The 20,446-nt window shown below is 36.3% G+C and overlaps 1 protein-coding gene across 2 annotated transcripts; it reads right to left on the reverse strand.

The window, feature by feature from the left end:
* Nucleotides 1-1,616: 1,616 nt before the first annotated feature.
* Nucleotides 1,617-18,674, reverse strand: LOC135087218 (calaxin-like). Of its 2 annotated transcripts, XM_063982060.1 has the most exons (6): nucleotides 18,530-18,674; nucleotides 18,065-18,169; nucleotides 14,299-14,368; nucleotides 14,022-14,202; nucleotides 10,272-10,382; nucleotides 1,617-2,308 (listed from the first exon to the last, which is right to left on the reverse strand). In XM_063982060.1, exons 2-6 carry the CDS (start codon nucleotides 18,150-18,152, stop codon nucleotides 2,123-2,125), a joined length of 636 nt encoding a protein of 211 aa, XP_063838130.1. In that variant the 5' UTR covers nucleotides 18,153-18,169; nucleotides 18,530-18,674; the 3' UTR covers nucleotides 1,617-2,122. The 2 variants fall into 2 exon arrangements, with proteins under 2 accessions (XP_063838130.1, XP_063838129.1); XM_063982059.1 differs by lacking the exon at nucleotides 18,530-18,674 and having other exon boundaries at nucleotides 18,065-18,253.
* Between the last annotated feature and the right edge of the window lie 1,772 nt (nucleotides 18,675-20,446).

Genomic DNA, 20,446 nt, shown 5'->3' on the forward strand with positions numbered 1-20,446 from the left:
ATGTTTTCTAAGTAATAACTTTCAGAGTCCATTTAATTGTCTCATTACGATAATTTTACACTGCACTTCCGGTTTGTGATCTCATGTTGTGATTTGTAGTGTTGTATAAATTAAAATCAAAACAGTAAAATGTTAATATCAATTTTATTTAAAATAATGATTAATTACAATATTTTTAGAACATTGTTATAATAATAAATAATTTATATCAAAATGCGCCGGGGTTTCCGCTTCCGATCACACCGTAGCGAAAACCACGTTAGCATTTTGTGAATAATGGCGGGCAGTCGTTGGTGAACTATCGTGTCGAACGGATTACTCTGCTGAAATGCAATTGTGTAATACTGATGAGTAATACTGTTGTACAAGTTATTCAATAAATACTGTCAAAAGCATCAACCAGCGTTTGAACTTAAAAGGACGACAAAAGTTTATATCCGTTTTCTAGTGAGCGGATACTGTGAATGTACGTCACGCGGGGTCACGTGACCGTCGGCGGCACTCAATATTTAAGCGAACTTTGAATGCCTATAAAATCATAACTACTGGGTATTTTTGAATGAAATAAAAACTAATGTATTTGTAAATGTAAAAGCCTAACTGTAACATAGGTTTCAAGTGATTTTGCATACCTAGTAACATTCTCAATTCTAAACTACAAGGCGTATCAAAACGTTTTGTATATCAAACGATGCGTTATTTTTTCTGGAGTAACATTTAATGTGCATAAGGTTATAGTGCTTAGAATATACTTTAAAAAAGGTAGAAATACATATTGTCGCTTCATACATTGAAAGTCGGTTCCGTAAGAGTCCATTGGGGTTTTATTCCGGTAAAAAGTGTGCAATTAATCAAACAGCAATAATGTATTGCAGCCTCGGGCGCTGATCTGAAGGATACAGTAATAGCCGTTTGCTTGTAGAAGATTTAAATAAAAGTTTTAACATTGTATATGGCGCGATTATTCCGGTCAACAAATTTTAAATGATGAATGGGAATAACGATTCAATATCCATAGTGCTTTTGGTAAATCAGGCAGTTTCAAAGAAAAAATTCTGAAAAAAATTCAAAAGGTGTATAGGGACCCGCAGTTTACTAAAATAACTTAATTGGAAAACTGCTGCTATGGCTATAGCGGCTTTATTCCAGGCACCCATCGATTATGATCAATTATTGTTTCTCGATATTAAAATAAAACAATGATTCCAGTTGTTGTAAGGATTATTTAAATCCGAGTTAATGAGTATAATTCGAGCTATGAGAAATAATAAGTACTCTTACATAGCTTCATTATGAAATACAATCGCAATCAATTGATAACAAATACTTATTATTGTCGATTTGTAACAATTAATTAATCCTACTCAAACGAAAAATATTATATCTGCGAAATACTGAGCGTGGGTGCAGCATGACCAGAGTAAAATAAAAAAGAAATACTATACATGTGTTAAATTATGAGCTGTATTTTTTCCAAATGAAGAAAATAAAATACCTTAAACCTTTACAAGTTTAAACTCAGACTTACAGACAATGTAAGACCATTTATTTGTTAGGACTTGAATGGGAAGATTTGAGTTCAAAAAACTAGGTCATGAAATAAATGAAACCACAAGTTTCTTTTCATTCATGCAAGAAATATTATTTTTAGAAAGTAGAGATATGTAGGTTTTAAGCAGCTTTTGCAACTACAAGTAGGTAAGTTTTAATGCTATCGGTATTTAATATATTGATAGCACTGATACGAAAATATATTTTATTCAGCGGTATAAAATCACATTGGAAAACGCGATAGGCAAACTCTTGTGTAATACTCGCATATCGATATTAGCTTGACGTTTGTAGCTATTACTGTAATTATATAAAAGTATAAATGAACAAGATTTTATTTTCAGTAAGTGTATCAGTGTATAGCAATGCTATTATACCCTTCCACACTAGCGACTTGACTGACGATATCTCTGCGGACGAAATCTCTCCGCGATTATCAACTTACTGGTAGCGTAGTTAGTGCGATTTATCGATAAATCATCGAACAAATCGCTAGACTGAAAAGGCTTTTATGATGCGTTCAAATAAACTAGAAAGAAGTAATTTGATCTACAATTTTCAAATGTCAGTATCACATCTTGCGCCAATGCGGGCACCAGGTGCCCAAGAAGGAGTAAACCGCCGGCCTCTCCGGCAGGCAGTAGCCCAGGAGTTCCAGCAACGGAGGGGTCTTCACAACCGAGTCGTGGAAGTCCTTGAAGTTGATCACGCCATCTAGGTCGGCGTCCATGCGCTTCAAGATGATGTCTACCAGCTCCTGTCAACGACAAAACGTAAGCCTAACGTCATTCGTACTCACATCGGGACATCTTCCGACAGACATGTGACTTTTGCGAAGCGACTTCAAGCCATCGAGTGACTTCACCGAAGCTAGATTGCAAAAATTTAATTAATATTGTCCATCAGACAAATCAAGAAAATATTAGACACGTAATTTTTTATTTTTCTTTCATAATTAAATAATAATGGTTATTAAAAGTTGAAATGGTGCGTGACGTCATGCCTGTGAACTGCCTGTCCCAATGCGGTGGTGAATTCGTGTTCATTTTAAACTTTCGTGGGTTTACAATAATTAAAAGTTGACATACAGATACGGGCGATACGGCAGATATGAAGCGTAGCGAAATTAGCTTTAATGAATTTGTGCGGTATCTGGGGGCACGGCAGTGCCCCCACCAAGTCGAGCAAAAAAGCGGCACGGCCGTACCATCCTTTTCTCGAAGCAATTCAGGCCATTTTCGACCGCCTGTAACTTCGTTGTGGATAAAACTAGAAGGCTGAATTTTCATTAGCTATGCAGGCATTGTAAAGACACGGTATATTTCAAATTTCATTCAATTTGAACCAGTAGTTTAAGAATTATAACGGGTCAAAGTTTCTTAATTTTGTTAATTTTGTCACTCACTGACTGACTGACTGACTGACTGACTGACTCGCCGATCATCAAAATTCTAAGGCACTTCTAGCAGACCTAGAAGCTTCACATTTGGAATATAAGTAGTGTTTGGTGTATGAATCAAGGAAAAACTAAAATATTTGCGGGCACGGTAGTGCAACCGCCAAGTCAAGCAAAATTTTTCAATTTCGGTCCAGTTTTCTAGATACATAACTGCTGTCTACAAAATACAAAAAGAAATGAGATCCCATCAAAAACAATACTTGTCAAAAAAACCAAGTCTCGCAACTCAGTTGTTCTACGGTAAAAAGTTGTGAGATCCATGTAATACCAAGTCCAGGCCAGGAAATCTTTAACGTTTTACATAAATATACTAGCTGACCCGGCGAACTTTGTTCCGCCTTAATGGCAATAAATAAGCAGACTTTTTTTATTTCGAACGGGATAAAAAGTATTCTATGTCCTTCTCCTGGCTCTAAACTACCTCCCTGACAATTTTCAGCTAAATCGGTTCAGCCGTTCTTGAGTTATAAGTGGTGTAACTAACACGACTTTCTTTTATATACAACGTGTCCCAAAATTCAAGGATAAGCCGGCGCCGCGGGATTGACATAGTCATGACTACTTCAGGAAAAATAAGAAAAAAAATCTATCTCAATTATTTTTTAAGTTACACAATAAATTATGAAATTCGTCGAAAATTGACACCCCTTATGATATTTTACATTACCACGACTACAATTTTTCAAATACTTCTGTTTTTTTGTTTGTATTGGCAACTTAAGTAGTGCTGCTGTCCACTCCAATTCTTAAAACCCCCTGAATCCTTGCAGTTTTTACACAAAAGTTATGCAAAATATGATATTTCCTTAAAATTTTAAACGATTTTTACTTTCACTCCACTTTGACTCGTCGTTTTGTAAAAAAACAGTATGATCACTACTGCGGCAAGTTTATTATAAAGTTGACGCAACTATCCAAGATTACAAAATGGTATAATACTCTAAGAAAACTAGTCGCAAAAAAGATATACGTACCATTTTTACAAGCACTTCGCTTGTTAGTTGTATGGGATAAATCTTGCAACTAAATTTAAAACCAGTTCTCCTCAACCAATTGAGCTGAAATTTGGAATACTTATGTAAGTACGATGACAATGCAATATTATGGTATCATTTAGCTGGATGGAGTCTGGAGGTAGCCATAGGAACTTCTAAATGAAACGGCGGAATTGAATCTAGTTTAGGTTCGTTAGATTTGTCTTTTCAAGCACTTTGGTGCTAGATGATGTCCAGGATCCTGATGATGAAGTCAAGAGGTGGCCAGGAGCTGGCCATAGGAACTCCTAAACGAAATAGTGGAAGCTTATCGAGTTTGGGTTCGTTGGGTTTGTCTTCTCGGGCACTTGGGCCATGAGATTGAGAAACAACTAAAAAGTTTAAAATAAAGTTATAATCGCGCATGGAATTTATTCCTCTTTTTTTCTGTTTGCGCTACAAACTTTCGAAATTATTTGAACCTTGCATACAATTATTTTTATCGTTAAATTCTTTCGTAAAATTTCGCATTAATGCTTGTTTTTAAAAAGTTTTTTTTTTATTATAACTTTATTTTACACTTTTTAGTTGTTTCTCAATCTCATGGTCCAAGTGCTCGGGAAGTCAAATCCAACGAACCCAAACTCGATAATCTTCCGCTATTTCGATTAGGAGTTCCTTTGGCCAGCTCCTGGCCACCTCTTGACTTCATCATCAGGACCCTGGACATCATCTAGCACTAAAGTGCTCGAAAAGATATCCAACGAACCCAAATTAGATGCGATTCCGCCGTTTCGTTTAGAAGTTCCTATGGCCACCTCCAGACTCCATCCAGCTCAATGATACCATAATATTGCAATGTCATCGTACTTACATAAGTATACCAAATTTCAGCTCAATTGGTTGAGGAGAACTGGTTTTAAATTTAATTGCAAGATTTATCCCATACTAACTAACAAGCGAAGTGCTTGTAAAAATGGTACGCATATCTTTATTGCGACTAGTTTTCTTAGAGTATTATACCATTTTGGAATCTTGGATGGTTGCGGCAACTTTATAAAAAACTTGCCGCAGTAGTGTTCATACTGTTTTATTACAAAACGACGAGTCAAAGTGGAGTGAAAGTAAAAATCGTTCAAAATTTTAAGGAAATATCATATTTTGATTAACTTTTGTGTAAAAACTGCAAGGATTCTGAGGGTTTTAAGAATTGGAGAGGACAGCAGCACTACTTAAGTTGCCGATACAAATAAAAAAACAGAAGTATTTGAAAAATTGTGGTCGTGGTAATGTAAAATATCATAAGGGGTGTCAATTTTCGACGAATTCCATAATTTATTGTGTAACTTAAAAAATAATTGAGATAGATTTTTTTTCTTATTTTTCCTAAAGTAGTCATGACTATGTCCATCCTGCGGCGCCGGCTTATCCTTGAATTTTGGGACACGTTGTATATAGATTGACTTGGTCATCGCATGAAAACACGTGTAAATCAAATTATTTAGTGCGATGGCCAAGTCAATAATTTATGTAAAACGTTAAAGATTTCCTGGCCTGGACTTGGTATTACATGGATCTCACAACTTTTTACCGTAGAACAACTGAGTTGCGAGACTTGGTTTTTTTGACAAGTATTGTTTTTGATGGGATGATATTTAATGTTAAATCTGTCTATACAAAAACATTTTTCACAGGTTTATAGATGTCGTAGAGATCGAATTGTATATCATTGTCTATAATTTGCAGCTTAAAATTCACCTATGCACGAATAAAGTGTATGTAAAATAAATCGACAAATTTAATATTGTTCATATAACCCGAGGAAGACAGCCAACATACTGTACTGATGCTCCAAAAATCCCAGAAGCATTCACAAATCCTACAGATAAAGCTATTTAACATCCAGACATTTTATTCAAATTCGAGATCTCATTCGTGGAAGTTAGCATCGTTCTGTTTTTTTAAATCTACGAAAACATTTGGTATTCAATTTCAAAGGTCAATACGCAAATCCGAAATGAATCGAAATGTGAACTTGCGACACGTGTAGCTTTTCAATAACAGATTCGTATATTTGAATGACGTCCCTTTGATGTTGATTTTGAGTCGGATACCGCTGGCCGTGGTTGTACCGGCGGTTGCCGACAAAGTTGCCGGATCTGCCACTTGAAAATCACACGTACTTCATGGATATAAGGTAAGATGTTACACATGTGACCTTGACTTTGTGGCGAACCTTTATCTCAACAGGCAGTTTATTAAAGCTTCCTTGGTTTACCTATCGCAGAAGCATTTTAAATTACGTAGCAAAAAGTCCTGTAGCTCTGTTTAGATAATATTTTATTCCTCCTATTTTTATACGACAAAGACTGTCACCTGTTAAACAAAATATTGATATTTTATACTCTTACAGGAGATTAGATAAATACTTTAAATATTGAGGATGAGTTTAGATAAACTTTAACCACATAATATTTAAGTTAAAGCAATACTTTCAGCGCTTGGTGAAAATCCCTGATAGCCCATTAGGTCACCCTTAATCGGCAGCCTTTATTAAAATATGACAGCTTTAATCAATGCAAAGTCTACATGAACGTCTGAAACTTTGCTATAACCCTGTGAAAATGGCTGTAAACCTTGAAAAACGGCTCTCACGTCATATCTAGACAAAAACGGAATTGAATTTATTGAACATTTTTCAGGGCTTTGTTAGTAAACAGAGCCGTAATGGACCGTGACCGTGGCCGTGGCCTGGCTGAAAAACAAAAAAATGGCGAGTGATATTATCGGATTTTTCAGTTCCAAGAGAAAACCGGGCACCAGTTAAATGGATCACCGTTTCGCCCGCACGTGCAACTGCGTAGTTGTGTCTGGTTTTAATGTGGGTGTACTTGAACTATCAGATTTTCCGTATCATTTCTACATAAACGGATAATGATCAGTGTTGAAATGCTTCAAATACAATGAAAGGGAGTAATAGGGTATTAAATAGTTGGTATCAACCTTGGAACAGACGAGAGGAGGAAAGGCAAAAGTAAATAATTTTCGTGCCTTAATTATTATGCAAAATTTAAGGTGCATACAGAGAAAACATTTTGATAAGATAATAAGTATTTAGTACGACGATGATGATGATGATCCGTATCACTGAAATAAGATTATGTCAAAATCTAAAAGAATTTTCTTACATGTTTCCTGTGCAAAATATAATATATAGGTAGTTTATAGAATTCGTTAAATCCGTTCTGCTCTATGGGTGTGAAACGTGGAAGGTCACCAAAGTTATCTCGCACCAGCTGCAGGTCTTCATCAACCGCTGCCTTCGCCGAATTCTCGGCATATACTGGCCCGAGAAAATCTCCAACGTCGAGCTATTGGAACGCTGCCACGAAATTCCGATCGACCAGCAGATCAAGCGCCGCAAGTGGAACTGGATTGGCCACACTCTCCGAAGGGACCCCGATCACATCCCTAAGCAGGCTCTGGATTGGAATCCCCAAGGAAAACGCAAACGTGGTCGACCCAGGCAAACTTGGCGGCGCACTGTAGCGGACGAGGCGAAGAAGATCGGCAAGACCTGGAGCGAGATCAAGCGAGAAGCTCAAGACCGAACGAGATGGAGGACTGTTGTGGACGCCCTCTGCCCCATCTAGGGGACATAGGACCATAAGTCAAGTTATAGAATTTGCTTGGAAGTCGTTATAGTGGAATTTGATCTTATTTTAACGGCGTCTAAGGTAATTTTCTTTTTAGGCCGAAGACTGTCTCGCCTAGACATAACTAGCCTACTTTGCTTCTCAATTTCTTTTTTATTGAAATATTATTATGTTTCATTAGTTTTGCTGTCAAATTATATAGAAAAATCGTCCGCCTGACACTTCTCCGGTATTCTCTGCTTTGGTGGAAAACGGGCCTTATAGCTTAAACTTTTGTGAACGTCTTCCCTTATTGGGGTAATAATTAAGAAATTAATTATTGAAAGTCATAAAGTTATCTAAGTACCTTACTATAGTGACAAAATATATTTTTACGTGTCTACTCGTTTTACGTTCTTACTAAGTAAGTAAGTAGTAGATAATCTTCGCGAATCTATAAAATGGTCAACTTATCTTAACTTTCTTAGAAATCGTTCATTTTTAACTACTAGCGCCACCTATCGACGGCGCTCGAACGTAAGTGTAAGCAATGTTTGCCGTCTCTAGTCTAAGAAAGTCTACAGGCGCCTAACCTGAAATAGAAAATCACCTGAAACGCCGCTGGCGTCGCTAGTGTGTTCGACATAATAGTTACCTTCTTTTCTTTTTCATTATCTAAGATGGCGCTACTTGACGGAATCTACATTATTTTAATGTAAATTAATATAAGTACTAGGGTGTCCCTTATATGGCCGAAAAAAATTTTTTTTTAGATATTGAAATGCATACCCTCTATTTCTTTTCGTACTACTCAGACATACTTAAATACAAAATTTCATCTTCCTACGTCAACATTAACCCGTGCCGACTAAGCTCTGAAGATTTAAAAAAATGCTGGTTTTACCCCTTTGGTTATGTAGCTAAATCAATTAAAATATTTAAATTTTATAAAATATTTATAAAAGGAAGATAACATTACAGATAGGAAAATATATTTTACTTTTGTGGGTCCCTTTTTTACATTCTGGATACAGATTTCCATGCTCCTGAATATTGGCCTGATTTTTGCTACACTGTGGGTAGCAAAAATAGCTTTTGCTCTTCCTTTGCAATGATCAAACAATGAAAATCTTGCAAAAGCTTTAAAGCTCCCTCAGCTGTATCATTAACTACCCTTAAAGAAAGCACTTTTTTGCCTTTAAATAGGCAACATCTTAATCTCATTTAGAAATGGCTCTCAGGGGAAAATTCTTATCAATTTTCAATGGAAAAAATAAATGTATAGTCTTGACAGACACTAAATCACTCAATGGGTTTCCAGCAACAATAAATAAGGCAGTATTATTATCAATTCATTAAAAACATGACAAAAAAATTAGTAGGTACTAGTCCTATTTACCATAGAAAAAATCATACCTTCTTCAGATGGAATGTATCTCTTCACAGAATCATACATACTCTCTCTTTGTACTTTTACTACAATATTGACGGTGTTTGTTCATTACCTTCATCATCAAAGAGTGATAAAACGGCAATTTCTTCTGACATTAAGTACCAAAGATGTTGACTAAACTTGCTCAGGGCTGCTTTGGAAATCAATTTGTCAACACTCTCATATACCTTATGGAAAGTGGATTTCAAGAGTTCCTTAAGGCTTTCATCAGAGCTGGTAAGTTGGTCGTGATGTCCTTGCGTTTGTATAGAATCTTGCGTAGTAAGAGATGACGATAAACCTCCGAAACAAATGTGCTCTATCTATTTTTTATTTATTTAATTAATTTTCTTTGTCTTGCACTTTTTTCTTTCTTGACTAACTTTTGGTTTATACCTTAACACCCTGGACGCCTAGGTTTTTTTGGTTTTTGTAAAAATATTCTATTTGTTTTTAAATCCTCCTCACCGCGGCGCTTATAAATCTTGATTTTTTTAAATATTTTTTTTTTTGCAACTCCCTCCAAGTATGGTGAAGATACACAAGATTTTTTACACAGTTAGGCTCTGGTAGGATTTATAGCTTTTTTCCAAAATATAATACATTCCCGAATGATGAGATTAGTGCTTTCAATAACAGTTAATTAACTTCGCAAAACATGTTAAAAATACTGCAAAAATTTGACGATTAGACAGTAACTTTGTGCCTGTTATTTGATAAATTTACGTCCCCGACTAAGAAAATACTTTTTTTATTGGTTCTTAATTCCACAGCCATCTTCTAAATGTCAAACAATAGGTGTTAATCGCGAGATTAATTGAGAACAAATGACAAACACCGCGAATACGCACCGCTACTGCCGCGCAACATGTTTCGATGCAAGTCGGCACGGGTTATCGTACTCCAAATAAGGTAAAAATTTATTTCCGAGTGTTTTAGAGGTAAACAAACAAAATGAAGACCTATGCGTTACAAATTTAAAACTTTGAAAAATAAGGGACACCCTAATAAGTACACACGGCCACACTGTTAACTATCCATTTCCGTTTTTGCTCTCGCTCTCATCAAATGGTGATACTTTGCGATAGAACGAGACGACATGACAGGCAATGGATAGTTAACACTGTTGCCGATGGTACCTACTACCAGGACTATCAGTGTGCCTAGTAGTTACATACTTAATTATTTTATTTGTTTAGTATAATTATTTCAGAACTAACCTTGACTGCCTCTTCGACGTCATCATCTCGAGAAGCCTTGGCCAGACTCTTTTTCATTAGCTGGTACATAGTTTCTCTTCTAAGAGATCCCTCTCCCAGCAGATCATAGCACTGTGAATATAAAAAACAAATTAATAGGAGATAGTATCAATTTTAGTTTTAGTTAGTAGCTCGATAGGCCTAAATTTTGTGTTTCGTGTTTCATTGTAACTGTTTTAAAATAAATAAAGAAATTCAACAATGTATTAAACACGTGAAAATATTTAAATTAATTGCAAAATAGTGTCGTGAAAATGTACTGTGTGAAAATTCGAGCCGTACGAGAGAAAAAACAAAAGAGTATCGAAATTAATCGTCGAAAAAATAATGACGTTTCTCGGTGGCCAGTGTCGCGCGTAAAAATAAAAAGAATGAAGAAAAGGTTCAATAACAAAATCAGCTATTTTAAACTCCTGGGAGTAACTTTAATCTGAACTAGTGACATAATATTATCACCCGAATCCAAACGCCGCACACTGAAAACCAGTGTCGTGCTTCGTTACCGTGGGCCACGGCATAAAGCTAAATGGGGTCCCGTTGCAGTGGGCATCCTGATTGTGAGTAGGTGGCACTACTCAGTTCACTTTTTTTTTTATTTTTCTTTCTTATTATTAACTATTATGTCTATATATAATTGCCTGTATTTGTGTGATGTCCATTGTAATAAAATGTATCTTTCTTTCTTTCTTCCCAACTCGTATAAAGTAAGAAACTAGCATTATGCATTTTCATTTTAGTAAACAATGTTCACATTCGCTTTCGTTCGCAGCGCACGTCCCGGTGATGCGACCAAGGAGATTACCTCCGTCCTTTCAGATTTCTCTATTATAGTAATTGAATAATCCCTCGCATTAAATTCGACACGTGCCTGAAACACGGCCTATTAAGCGATGAGATTCACAGCCATGACCACGGCGCCTACCACTGAAACCAATCTCGAATAGCATTCTGTAAAACCCCTAAATAAAGATTATATTACTGGGGAAGGCCTTTGTCTAGCAGTGGACGTCATTCGGCTGAAACGAACGAAAGAACAAAGGGTTATAGAAAAATATTCATATCATGTCTCAATAAAGTACAAAATCAGCTACTATGGGAAATGTGTTTACTTAATGGCTAACAATTCAGACACGAGGAGAAAGGGTTAAGATACTAATTACGTATAGTTCCATGCCAACTCAGATTCAATTAAAAGTAGTTTCTATCAAATCTGAGCTTTCCCATAGAAAAAAGATATAATTTAACGTTTCATACTTTTACACTATGAAAAAACAAACATCACAATAAGACGTAGGTATTAATTACTTAGATATTCAATTAAGTACCTAATGTTAAATTTTCAACAGCTTTACAACTAAGAACTAATTTTTCGACACCATTATCATTATTAAGAGGTCTAAAAAGCTTCGTTGAATAACAAATTGGCTAAAATCTCTTCAACAAATAGACTCTTAGATTGACATTATAAGTAGTATTAACGAATTTACATTTTAGGTATCACCGAAAAGCTACTAAAATCACGAGATAGCTTAAAATGGATTAATATAAAGTTGATTTCATTAGTACGGGTCCTATCGTAACTGCTGCAGTCGGTTTATTCTGCAAAAGGTTGTACAAAACATTGGAAATATTAATAAAGTCCATACGTGAGCATCCAGCATTGTTTTCGCTGTATACGAACAAACAATCAGTGAACTACCGATGTATTATTGCTGTTTCAGAGAATGTAATTTTTTTTTTATTTTCACTAAGAATTAATTGGCTCTTTTTAAGTCGATTGGAGATTACTTTAGAAAGAAATATACCAATGTGTCGTTGTTATTTTTGAAACCTTGTTTTGTCTTATCCTCGATCACTACAACTATAGCTCTTACGTCATTCGAGACCCTTTGCCAAGTCTTATCAATTATCACGATTACTCAAATAATAGGCACCATGAATTATATTACAAATCTTGAATTACCACAGGCAAATAAAAATATTGCGTGATTAAGTAGCTCCATACGACTTGTTTTCGTAAGTGGGACGAAGATTCTATTTTGTTTGAAATAATCTGTCTGTTTTTTGACATTGTAACCGTTATAATGTTGGCGTTCTATGTATTTCAGAATATTTTCAGGTAAAGGCTCAACAAATCTACACTAATATTATAAAGAGGAAAACTTTGTTTGTTTGTTTGGTTGTAATGAATAGGCTCAAAAACTAGTGGAACGTTTTTATAAATTATTTCACCATCCGAAAGCTACATTATCCACGAGTAACATAGGCTAAATTATATTTTTGTAAAATAGGATTCCGTAAAATATGTAGATAATGTAGCCCACGCGCGCGAAGCCGCGGGCGGAAAGCTAGTATTCAATATTTTGCTTTGATGCAGTGTGTGGGGGATGCCCTCTGGCTGGGGGCCGGCCGAGATTCCTGCGTGGGTAACTCTAGGCTGATTTGATTGAACGAACTTTGAAGCCCATCCAAACTAAAATAGCAACAGTTTCATATTAAATCATTTTCTTTTTCAAAAAGTGGTGAACATTTTAATACACATTTGATTTATTAGTGACTCTTTTTAGATGACGTATAAAGCTACTATTACACTACTACGCGTTTACTGGTGTGTGTGTGAGCCTTCCTCGCGAGCGTAACAAAGGCAATCGTGACACGCTCGCGGCGCGTGAGCGCCATGTTTAAATCTGTTTATTCTCTATTATTTAACATCTTGAATAAGTATTGATCTCACATTGACTCTAACATTTTAGCAAAATAAAAAAAATATACCTAAAGCCTTCCTTTTTATATTCGTATCCAGTGTATTTTTACTTTTCCAATCCGTTGTAAATAATGATAATGTTAGATCGTTCATTCTTTGCACTCACGCACGCGAATGCTCGCACGCAGTACACATCAGCGAGCGCTAGTGTAATCACGGCCTTATTATTTGTACATGGAATTGAAAAATGCGGAATGGTTTGTGTTGTATTATTCGCAAGTGGCAATCGCGTCTTTGTTTCCTCCAGGAATTCTATTTGGCCCAATTTCCTTCGTTTAGTTAATAGACATCCTTGTGTTAACACACGTTCTAAGAAACAAATAACATCGGTGTTTTGTTTTCGTACAAATGTGTAATCAAGTTCCTTTTCTAGTCTTATTATTCTATCCCCCGAACCGAGGTGATTGTGGGGGGATGTGTGGGCCCACCCCAACCAAATTTCTTTTAAATGGGTTTGAACAATGTGAATACAAGACTAATAGTAATATTATTAACTAAGTTTAATTAAAGAGGTATTTAAGTTATTAAAAACTAATTTAAGCAAAATAATGAATTCCCAGTTTCAAGAGAATCTGCATCACGCGTATACATTGATATTACTTTGAAATGTGGGAACAAATACTTTTCGGCAATTTCATCATGCCGTAATACTAAGGTACTTTTTTAAATGTTAAAAAATAGCCTTTCTTTTGATTCACGTGATTCGACCCAACGATTTATGATGTAGTTTGTAGAGTTATATCCGAAAATAAACATAACAGAGCCTGGGTAATTTTGCAACAATTCATTTCATTACCCTAATATTCGAGAGCCCCATTTACCTTATGACAATATTATTACATACTTTTACGCGACAAATCGCATGTATTAGATATAATTACCGTTCTCTCAGTGTTCAAAGGGCAATTTGTATTTGGTTTTAGGCCGTGTTCAATTTAAGCACTCACAGTGAATGCGTAGGAGATCCTCTCTTCCAGATCGCCGCGGAGGTAGAGGGAGAGGGCTTTGGCGAAGGTGGCCATGGTGACGTAGGGGGAGGTCCCTCGATCCAGGGCTACCATCACCCGCTCCATCATGTACGCGTCTGTCATGCCGAGGCCTGTGTGTAGGACATCCCTGAAGTGAGCTCTGTGGACGTAATCATGTCAATAGAGTTCAGAATAGAGTTCAGATTCACTCTTTAGATAATCAACAGATTAACAAATGCTTCAGCCATTCAGATACCTGGATATCAAATCGTGTCCCGCCGGTTTCTCATCGCGCTTTTGTATCTTGAAAAATATGACCATTATTTCTGAAACAAAAGCAGTCCGTTAAAGGAATTTCTCTCTATTATTTTTTCTGCTGGCTGATCTATTATTTTACAGGCAAATCTTCTGAGTCCTGTCTGTAATTAATAAAATGGGGCGCACGTGCAAAGCCACGAGCAATATGTATCTAGTGTTCTATAAGCTAACATTCATTTAATTCATTCACATTCAATCAAGCCCTTACACCCTAAAAAAAAAAAAAAATTCAAATGCGAATGAAGAAATGCCTATTTCATATCCTTTTTATAAGTAAAATCTTTCAATAACATTTCAACATTTAAAATTTTGCACCTCTCATGAACAAACACGAAGGCTTACATCGGATAGAGAGTTGTCATGGATTCGTCGGAAAGCCGGGTTCAATGCGAAAAAGATTTATTTTTCAATGAAATAATAGTTATTCGCTGGAAAACATCCGACCAGACGGTGTAAACAAACATACAATGTCTGAATTCACGGCCGCCTGTTAGGCCCGGTTTCCACTAAGCGGTGCGGAGCGGAGTAGAGAAGTTTTATGAATAACCAATCAGATTCCATTATTTGCACATGGAGATATGTGCAAATAATGGAATCTGATTGGTCTAATTGGATTGATCACTCCACTCCGCTTCAGTGGAAATGGATCGAGCGGAGAAGTGTCGGGCACACTTGTTTTTCTATAGAATTTGACAGCGGTGACGGCGCGGTGCGATGCGGCAAAGAGCGAAGCGGTGCGCAGATGTGCGGAACGATGCAGTGTTTCATTGATAGCAATAGACTGACAGCTGACAGATATGCACAGCTATGCATAGCTCGCACGACATCTCCTCTCGTCTCCGCACCGCTCCACTCTTCTCCGCTACGCTTTAGTGGAAATAGACTGCCAGTTTGCCAACCTTGGTGGAAACCGGGCCTTATTGAGGAAAATCAATCGGCATTGAACTTGAAATGCTTCGAATTGAAAATTGAAGCTGTAACATCGCGGATATGTGATATGCGGATTTCAGCCGTCTGCGTTTGCAATCCACGTAATTAACTGGCGGCGTGCACCAATGATGGTGAATACGGAATCTTTTAATTATTAGTGATTAGTTTTAATTATGTATTGCCAATTTTAATTATTGTTTTTCTAGGGTTGTTATAATCGGTCAAAACTACTTGTGACTGCAAAAATTAGTCAAAAGTGGTTGTGATTGATGCCCTTGGTCAAGCTGTAGATCCTAGCTACACAGGAGTTGCAGTGGTGGGAACGAGAGGTGGGAATAGTCCCGTTTGATGCCCTTGGTCAATAACACTTGACTGATTTTTCCAGTCAAAAGTAGTTTTGACCGATGCCCTTGGTCAATATGCAGCGATGACACCGAAACTTAAAGTGAACTTTTTTTTTTCTGTAAAGTATTATGACCATAATAGGAGCTCTGATCGTGATGGATACCGCACAGAACATTGCTTTTTGCTGAATTCGGATGTGCACGCTAATTAGTAGCATATAGCCAATATGACAATTATTCTGCTTTCAGTGAAATTATTTGACCGTCAAATTTTGCAGAAACGTAAACAATGTGGTTTCAAGGTCCGGTGAGAATGTACACGTGTATCCGATATGCTTTTGAGTACTTGTGTATTGTATTGTTAAGCTCTTACAGTCAAAACGTTGATCTAAGATCAGTAGGTAAACATGATAATTACTTATAGTCATTGTAAGTACTGTTTGGATGTTAATGTAATATCACAATCTCCTCCAAACCTCAAGAGATTTAATAAGACACTATTCAAAGAAGTAACGGTTAAATACATATTTTAAATAAATAAATAAGGTTAAGTTATTTAATCAATTTAAAATTCAACAAACATAAGTAAGGTTCTATGAAATTTAATACTTATTGAGTTAATGAAGTTTTTAACACTTGTCTGGACTGCACTTCTGCTTGACTTGACCCTATTAGGGGACCTGCCATTTTGTATATTAAATACGAGTACATAACAACCCGACGATCTAAAAGATTCCTTAAGGACGAATCTTTTTAAATCTAAATGCAAAAAATCGCTTTCACCAAGAACATGCTATTAATATGCAAATAGTAAAAGCCCCTTTTCCACGGACCAAGAATTAACTGGTTTCAGCTAGATTAATCAAACTCATTCTAAATGCGTATTACGGAATCTTAAAAAATGAGATTGGGGTGAATCTTGGTTTCTTTAATTAAGATGAGATATAAAAATCCAATCAAACAGACATTTCGGTGTTAAGGGCTACCTTTTTAGCTCTCTTAAGGATCATAAAGTACCACATAACTAAATAAAGTTCTCTCGAGCACCGCTCTACTACCGTAAAACCTACTAAGTAGAAATGAAACATACTGAAAAAGTTACAGTTCCTTCGTTAGTCACTTTAAACATAGACATGTTGCATCAAGCCAAGTTTGCAAAATATCGTTCGATTTTATAACTTGCCCTAGGCACGAGCCGCATCAATGTCACCAAGGTTCTAATTTTCGAAGACATTCGTGTAAGATACAGCGATATTTCATTTCGATGCAGCAGCACTATCGGAATCCTATGTCTACTAAGACCACTTCCGTAAGCTCTCAAATTTGACGCATAGCCCCAACTCAATTTGTCATGGGACCCGTAACTGAACAGTCATCCATTAGCACTGGACTGAGCTGGATTGATATATTCAATATTCGTAAATGGATGAATGGGTTTCCTAATAAAGGGGCTTTTGAAGGAGTGCTGGAAAAAAGGTGAAAGCGAGATTAACCCGAAGACACAACCAAATATGGACCAAATCCATGACGGTGTCTCACAATAGTTTTATGACTCTAAATTTAAAACAATGTTGTCAATATATCTAAGAATTAAGTTGATATTGAGTCCGAGGTCACAGTCTGGCGTATTAACTCAAATATGTCGAATAAATTTCATACAATATCATTAAATAAAATACGCAATATTAATTTCATTCGAAGCATCAATTAGTTATTCATCTGTTAGTTTCATCAGTGCATGTAATTTTAATTAATTCGATATGTTTCGACATTCATTATCAACAATAATTTGCGACCTTGACCGTTAATTAATTCACATGAGCAAATGAATAATAATAAGGAAGAATAAGGTAGTAATTTGTGAAAAACCTTATTGGTAGGTACCGTAGTACAGAATTCAACAAAACTCAGAAGACGTTATAGTTACTGGTATATGGGGGTTCAAACCCCGCAGGGGACATATTATGTTAGTATTTTCATTATCATCATCACCATTTCAGCGATAGGACGCCCACTGCTGAACATAGGCCTCCCCCAATGACTTCCACATCGCACGGTTGGTAGCGGCCTGCATCCAGCGCCTTCCTGCTACCTTGTTAGTAAGTATTTTGGGTTGGTTTAATAGAAGGATTTTTTTATTTCAGCCACAGGACACCCCCAATGATTTTCACATCGCCCGGTTGGTTGATGGGGCAGCATATTGTTCTTGGGTGGAGGCCACGTACCGAAAAACATCAGCGTGGGACGTCCACCCTCAAGGTAGGACGGACGACCTCATAAATGTAGCAGAAGGCGCTGGATGCAGGCCGCTACCAAATTTTTAATATCAGCGGAATATAGCAAGGCAGATATTGTTATCAGTCTGCCTACCTACTTAATAATATTTAAAGCTCTGAGGATAGCTATGAAATAAGTATAATTTATACATACGTTCCAGTTCGTCGAAAGTGAAATGCGTTTCCTTTTGTATGTCGATCCACATTGCGCCATGTTTTTTCCGGAAGCGAATCTCTTCCATGGGATCCAGATCTGAATCTAAAGAAGCAGACATTTTGTATAGGTATTTTTAAATTATTTTTTCTAAAATCAATAATTTAATATCCAGGTTAGATGGTGATGTTGTGACAGTAATGAACATGTCAATTGTCAAATTATTTGTCACAGATTTGACAGTAAACATAGTACTTTCAACGACTTTCAAGATGGAGGTTTACCTAATTATTTTCACCAATTTTCACTATAAGGCTGAGTTGCACCATCTTACTTTGACTTTAAAAATCGTCAAAAATCTGTCAAACTCCATACAAAATACCCTGGTTATCGTTATAGTTACGGTCAAAGTTAGGTGGTGCAACTCAGCCTAAGAATTTCTGGTAAATTAATTTAATTACAAACTTTTATTCGACTTGCTATACTTTTTCGTATTATGTCTTGTCTTAATTATTATGAAAGGTTTCCATCGGACATCTTGGCGGGAGTGTGAAGCGTCATGATAGCAGTTTCGTTTTATTTTCTAAAAGTTGTGTTTAGACGACATTAATAATGATGGATTATCAACCACCCAACTATTATTAAGCATACTCGTAGTACTGAGTCTTAAAGGGTGGGAAGGGTTATCATCTACAATCCTTCATTATATCATTTATTTAATTAACCCAAATCCTATCCCACTTGGTCCCATTTTGTAACTCGTCTCACTTGAAACTTTAAAATGGCAGAAATCAAGTTGGCCTCGACGTGTACATATTGCCAACATCAAAAAAGAGGACTAAGGCTTCCATCAAAAGAAAGTCATTTTTCAATCATTTAGTTGGTATGATTACGTAGTACTTATTAATATTCTGTGATAATTATGATTGAGGATTAGGATGAACTTAAAAAAAACTCATAAAACTCGTTATAATTTTGCTAGTAGACTTTTAAAAAGCACTTTTTACTTTTTAACCACAAAAACGCTCAGACTAGAATCTGCACGCGTTAGTGTGGTTAAAGTGCGTGCGTGAGGTCCCGGGATCAAAACATGGCGTTTTCCTTACACAACTTTAAAAATACCTTTTTGCTATTCATATTTTTCTGTTTTTCATTTTCAATCTGCTGTGGGTGAGTCAAGGCCTCCATTTTTCTCGTTGAGGGCCAAACTGCCTATCAGTAATTCGATTTGCATTAATAAACGTCAATCAAACTCAGACTACCTATAAAAGATTTATTACTCACTGTCACCGGGGCAAGGAAAATTAGGAAAAGCTTATAAAAATAGTACAGTCTTATTTTTTTTAACTGTGTGGGACTGTGGGTTGAACAACCTAAATTCGCAAAAGTGTAGTCAGAAGTCAGAAGGTATGTGGCTGAATCTAATTTTCTAGGGGCTCGGTCGAAAAAAAGTAAGGACCTGAATAAATGTCCTAAACAAAGTTAGACTCTACACCTGGGAATCGAACCTCTGTTAGCATGTTATCACCAGACCACAGAGGCGTTATATACCTAAAATCTCATAATTCAAGTTATTCACGCGTATCTACGAATAGTTAGTAGTACCTACTATTTGAGTGGCAAAACACTTTTATAGCGTTGGTGCGGAAGGAGCTTTCGTAGGACAATTTTATTTATACTTAGACTTTTAACCATGTTGACGCTAAGAAGGGTGCTTGTCTGGGCCCGGAACGCGTTAAATGAGCAATTTTACTTTTATAAATGCTTTGGGCTGAACAATAATAAACAAAAGGTACCTATTTATCGTTGATTTTGCAGACGAAGTTACACTGTATTAACAAAAATAAAGACTTGCAATAACTTGCAACGTGTGAGACATTTTAAACAAAAGAAAATTATTAAAGGTTTCGTTCGTTCGTTCGTTTCAGCCGAAAGACGTCCACATTACATATCGTGCACATGCACTTCGTTTAATTTGAAGAATACATAGTTTTCAGAATGCTAGCCTTACGAATCTGTCGCTGTTCATACGCCCTTTTCATGTCACTTGCATTACTGCATGAAACGTTAGCCCATTTTCTATTTTGATGATTCTCAAAGGTAATTAATAGTTTTCATGAACATAGTGGTCAGCGATAGAATTACGAGTAGGTACTCCGTTGATGGACAGCTAAAAAAATCAAAAGGCAAATAAGTTTAGATGAACTTTAGCTGAAGAGTAAGTTAGAAAACTGACCTACATCGTACGAGTATTCATTCACCTACATTCACCGAGCGTGATTGCAATGGTTGTGACAATGAACATTAATAAGGAATAGTAATAGTGTTAATAAATAAGAGGGCATAGAGAGAGCTGCACATTATCGCTACTCCGGTGTTCAT

This window comes from Ostrinia nubilalis, chromosome Z (assembly GCF_963855985.1).
Source record: "Ostrinia nubilalis chromosome Z, ilOstNubi1.1, whole genome shotgun sequence".
Taxonomy (NCBI): Eukaryota; Metazoa; Arthropoda; class Insecta; order Lepidoptera; family Crambidae; genus Ostrinia; species Ostrinia nubilalis.

What these genes read in the sequence shown, in the direction of transcription:
- LOC135087218 (XM_063982059.1), bottom strand. Translation starts at nt 18,185, where the DNA reads ATGTCTGCTTCTTTAGATTCAGATCTGGATCCCATGGAAGAGATTCGC. An exon ending in GGACACGATTTGATATCCAG is followed by an intron (nt 14,203 to 14,298) that starts GTATCTGAATGG and finishes TTACGTCCACAG; the next exon opens with AGCTCACTTCAGGGATGTCC. An exon ending in GGATCTCCTACGCATTCACT is followed by an intron (nt 10,383 to 14,021) that starts GTGAGTGCTTAA and finishes TTATATTCACAG; the next exon opens with TGCTATGATCTGCTGGGAGA.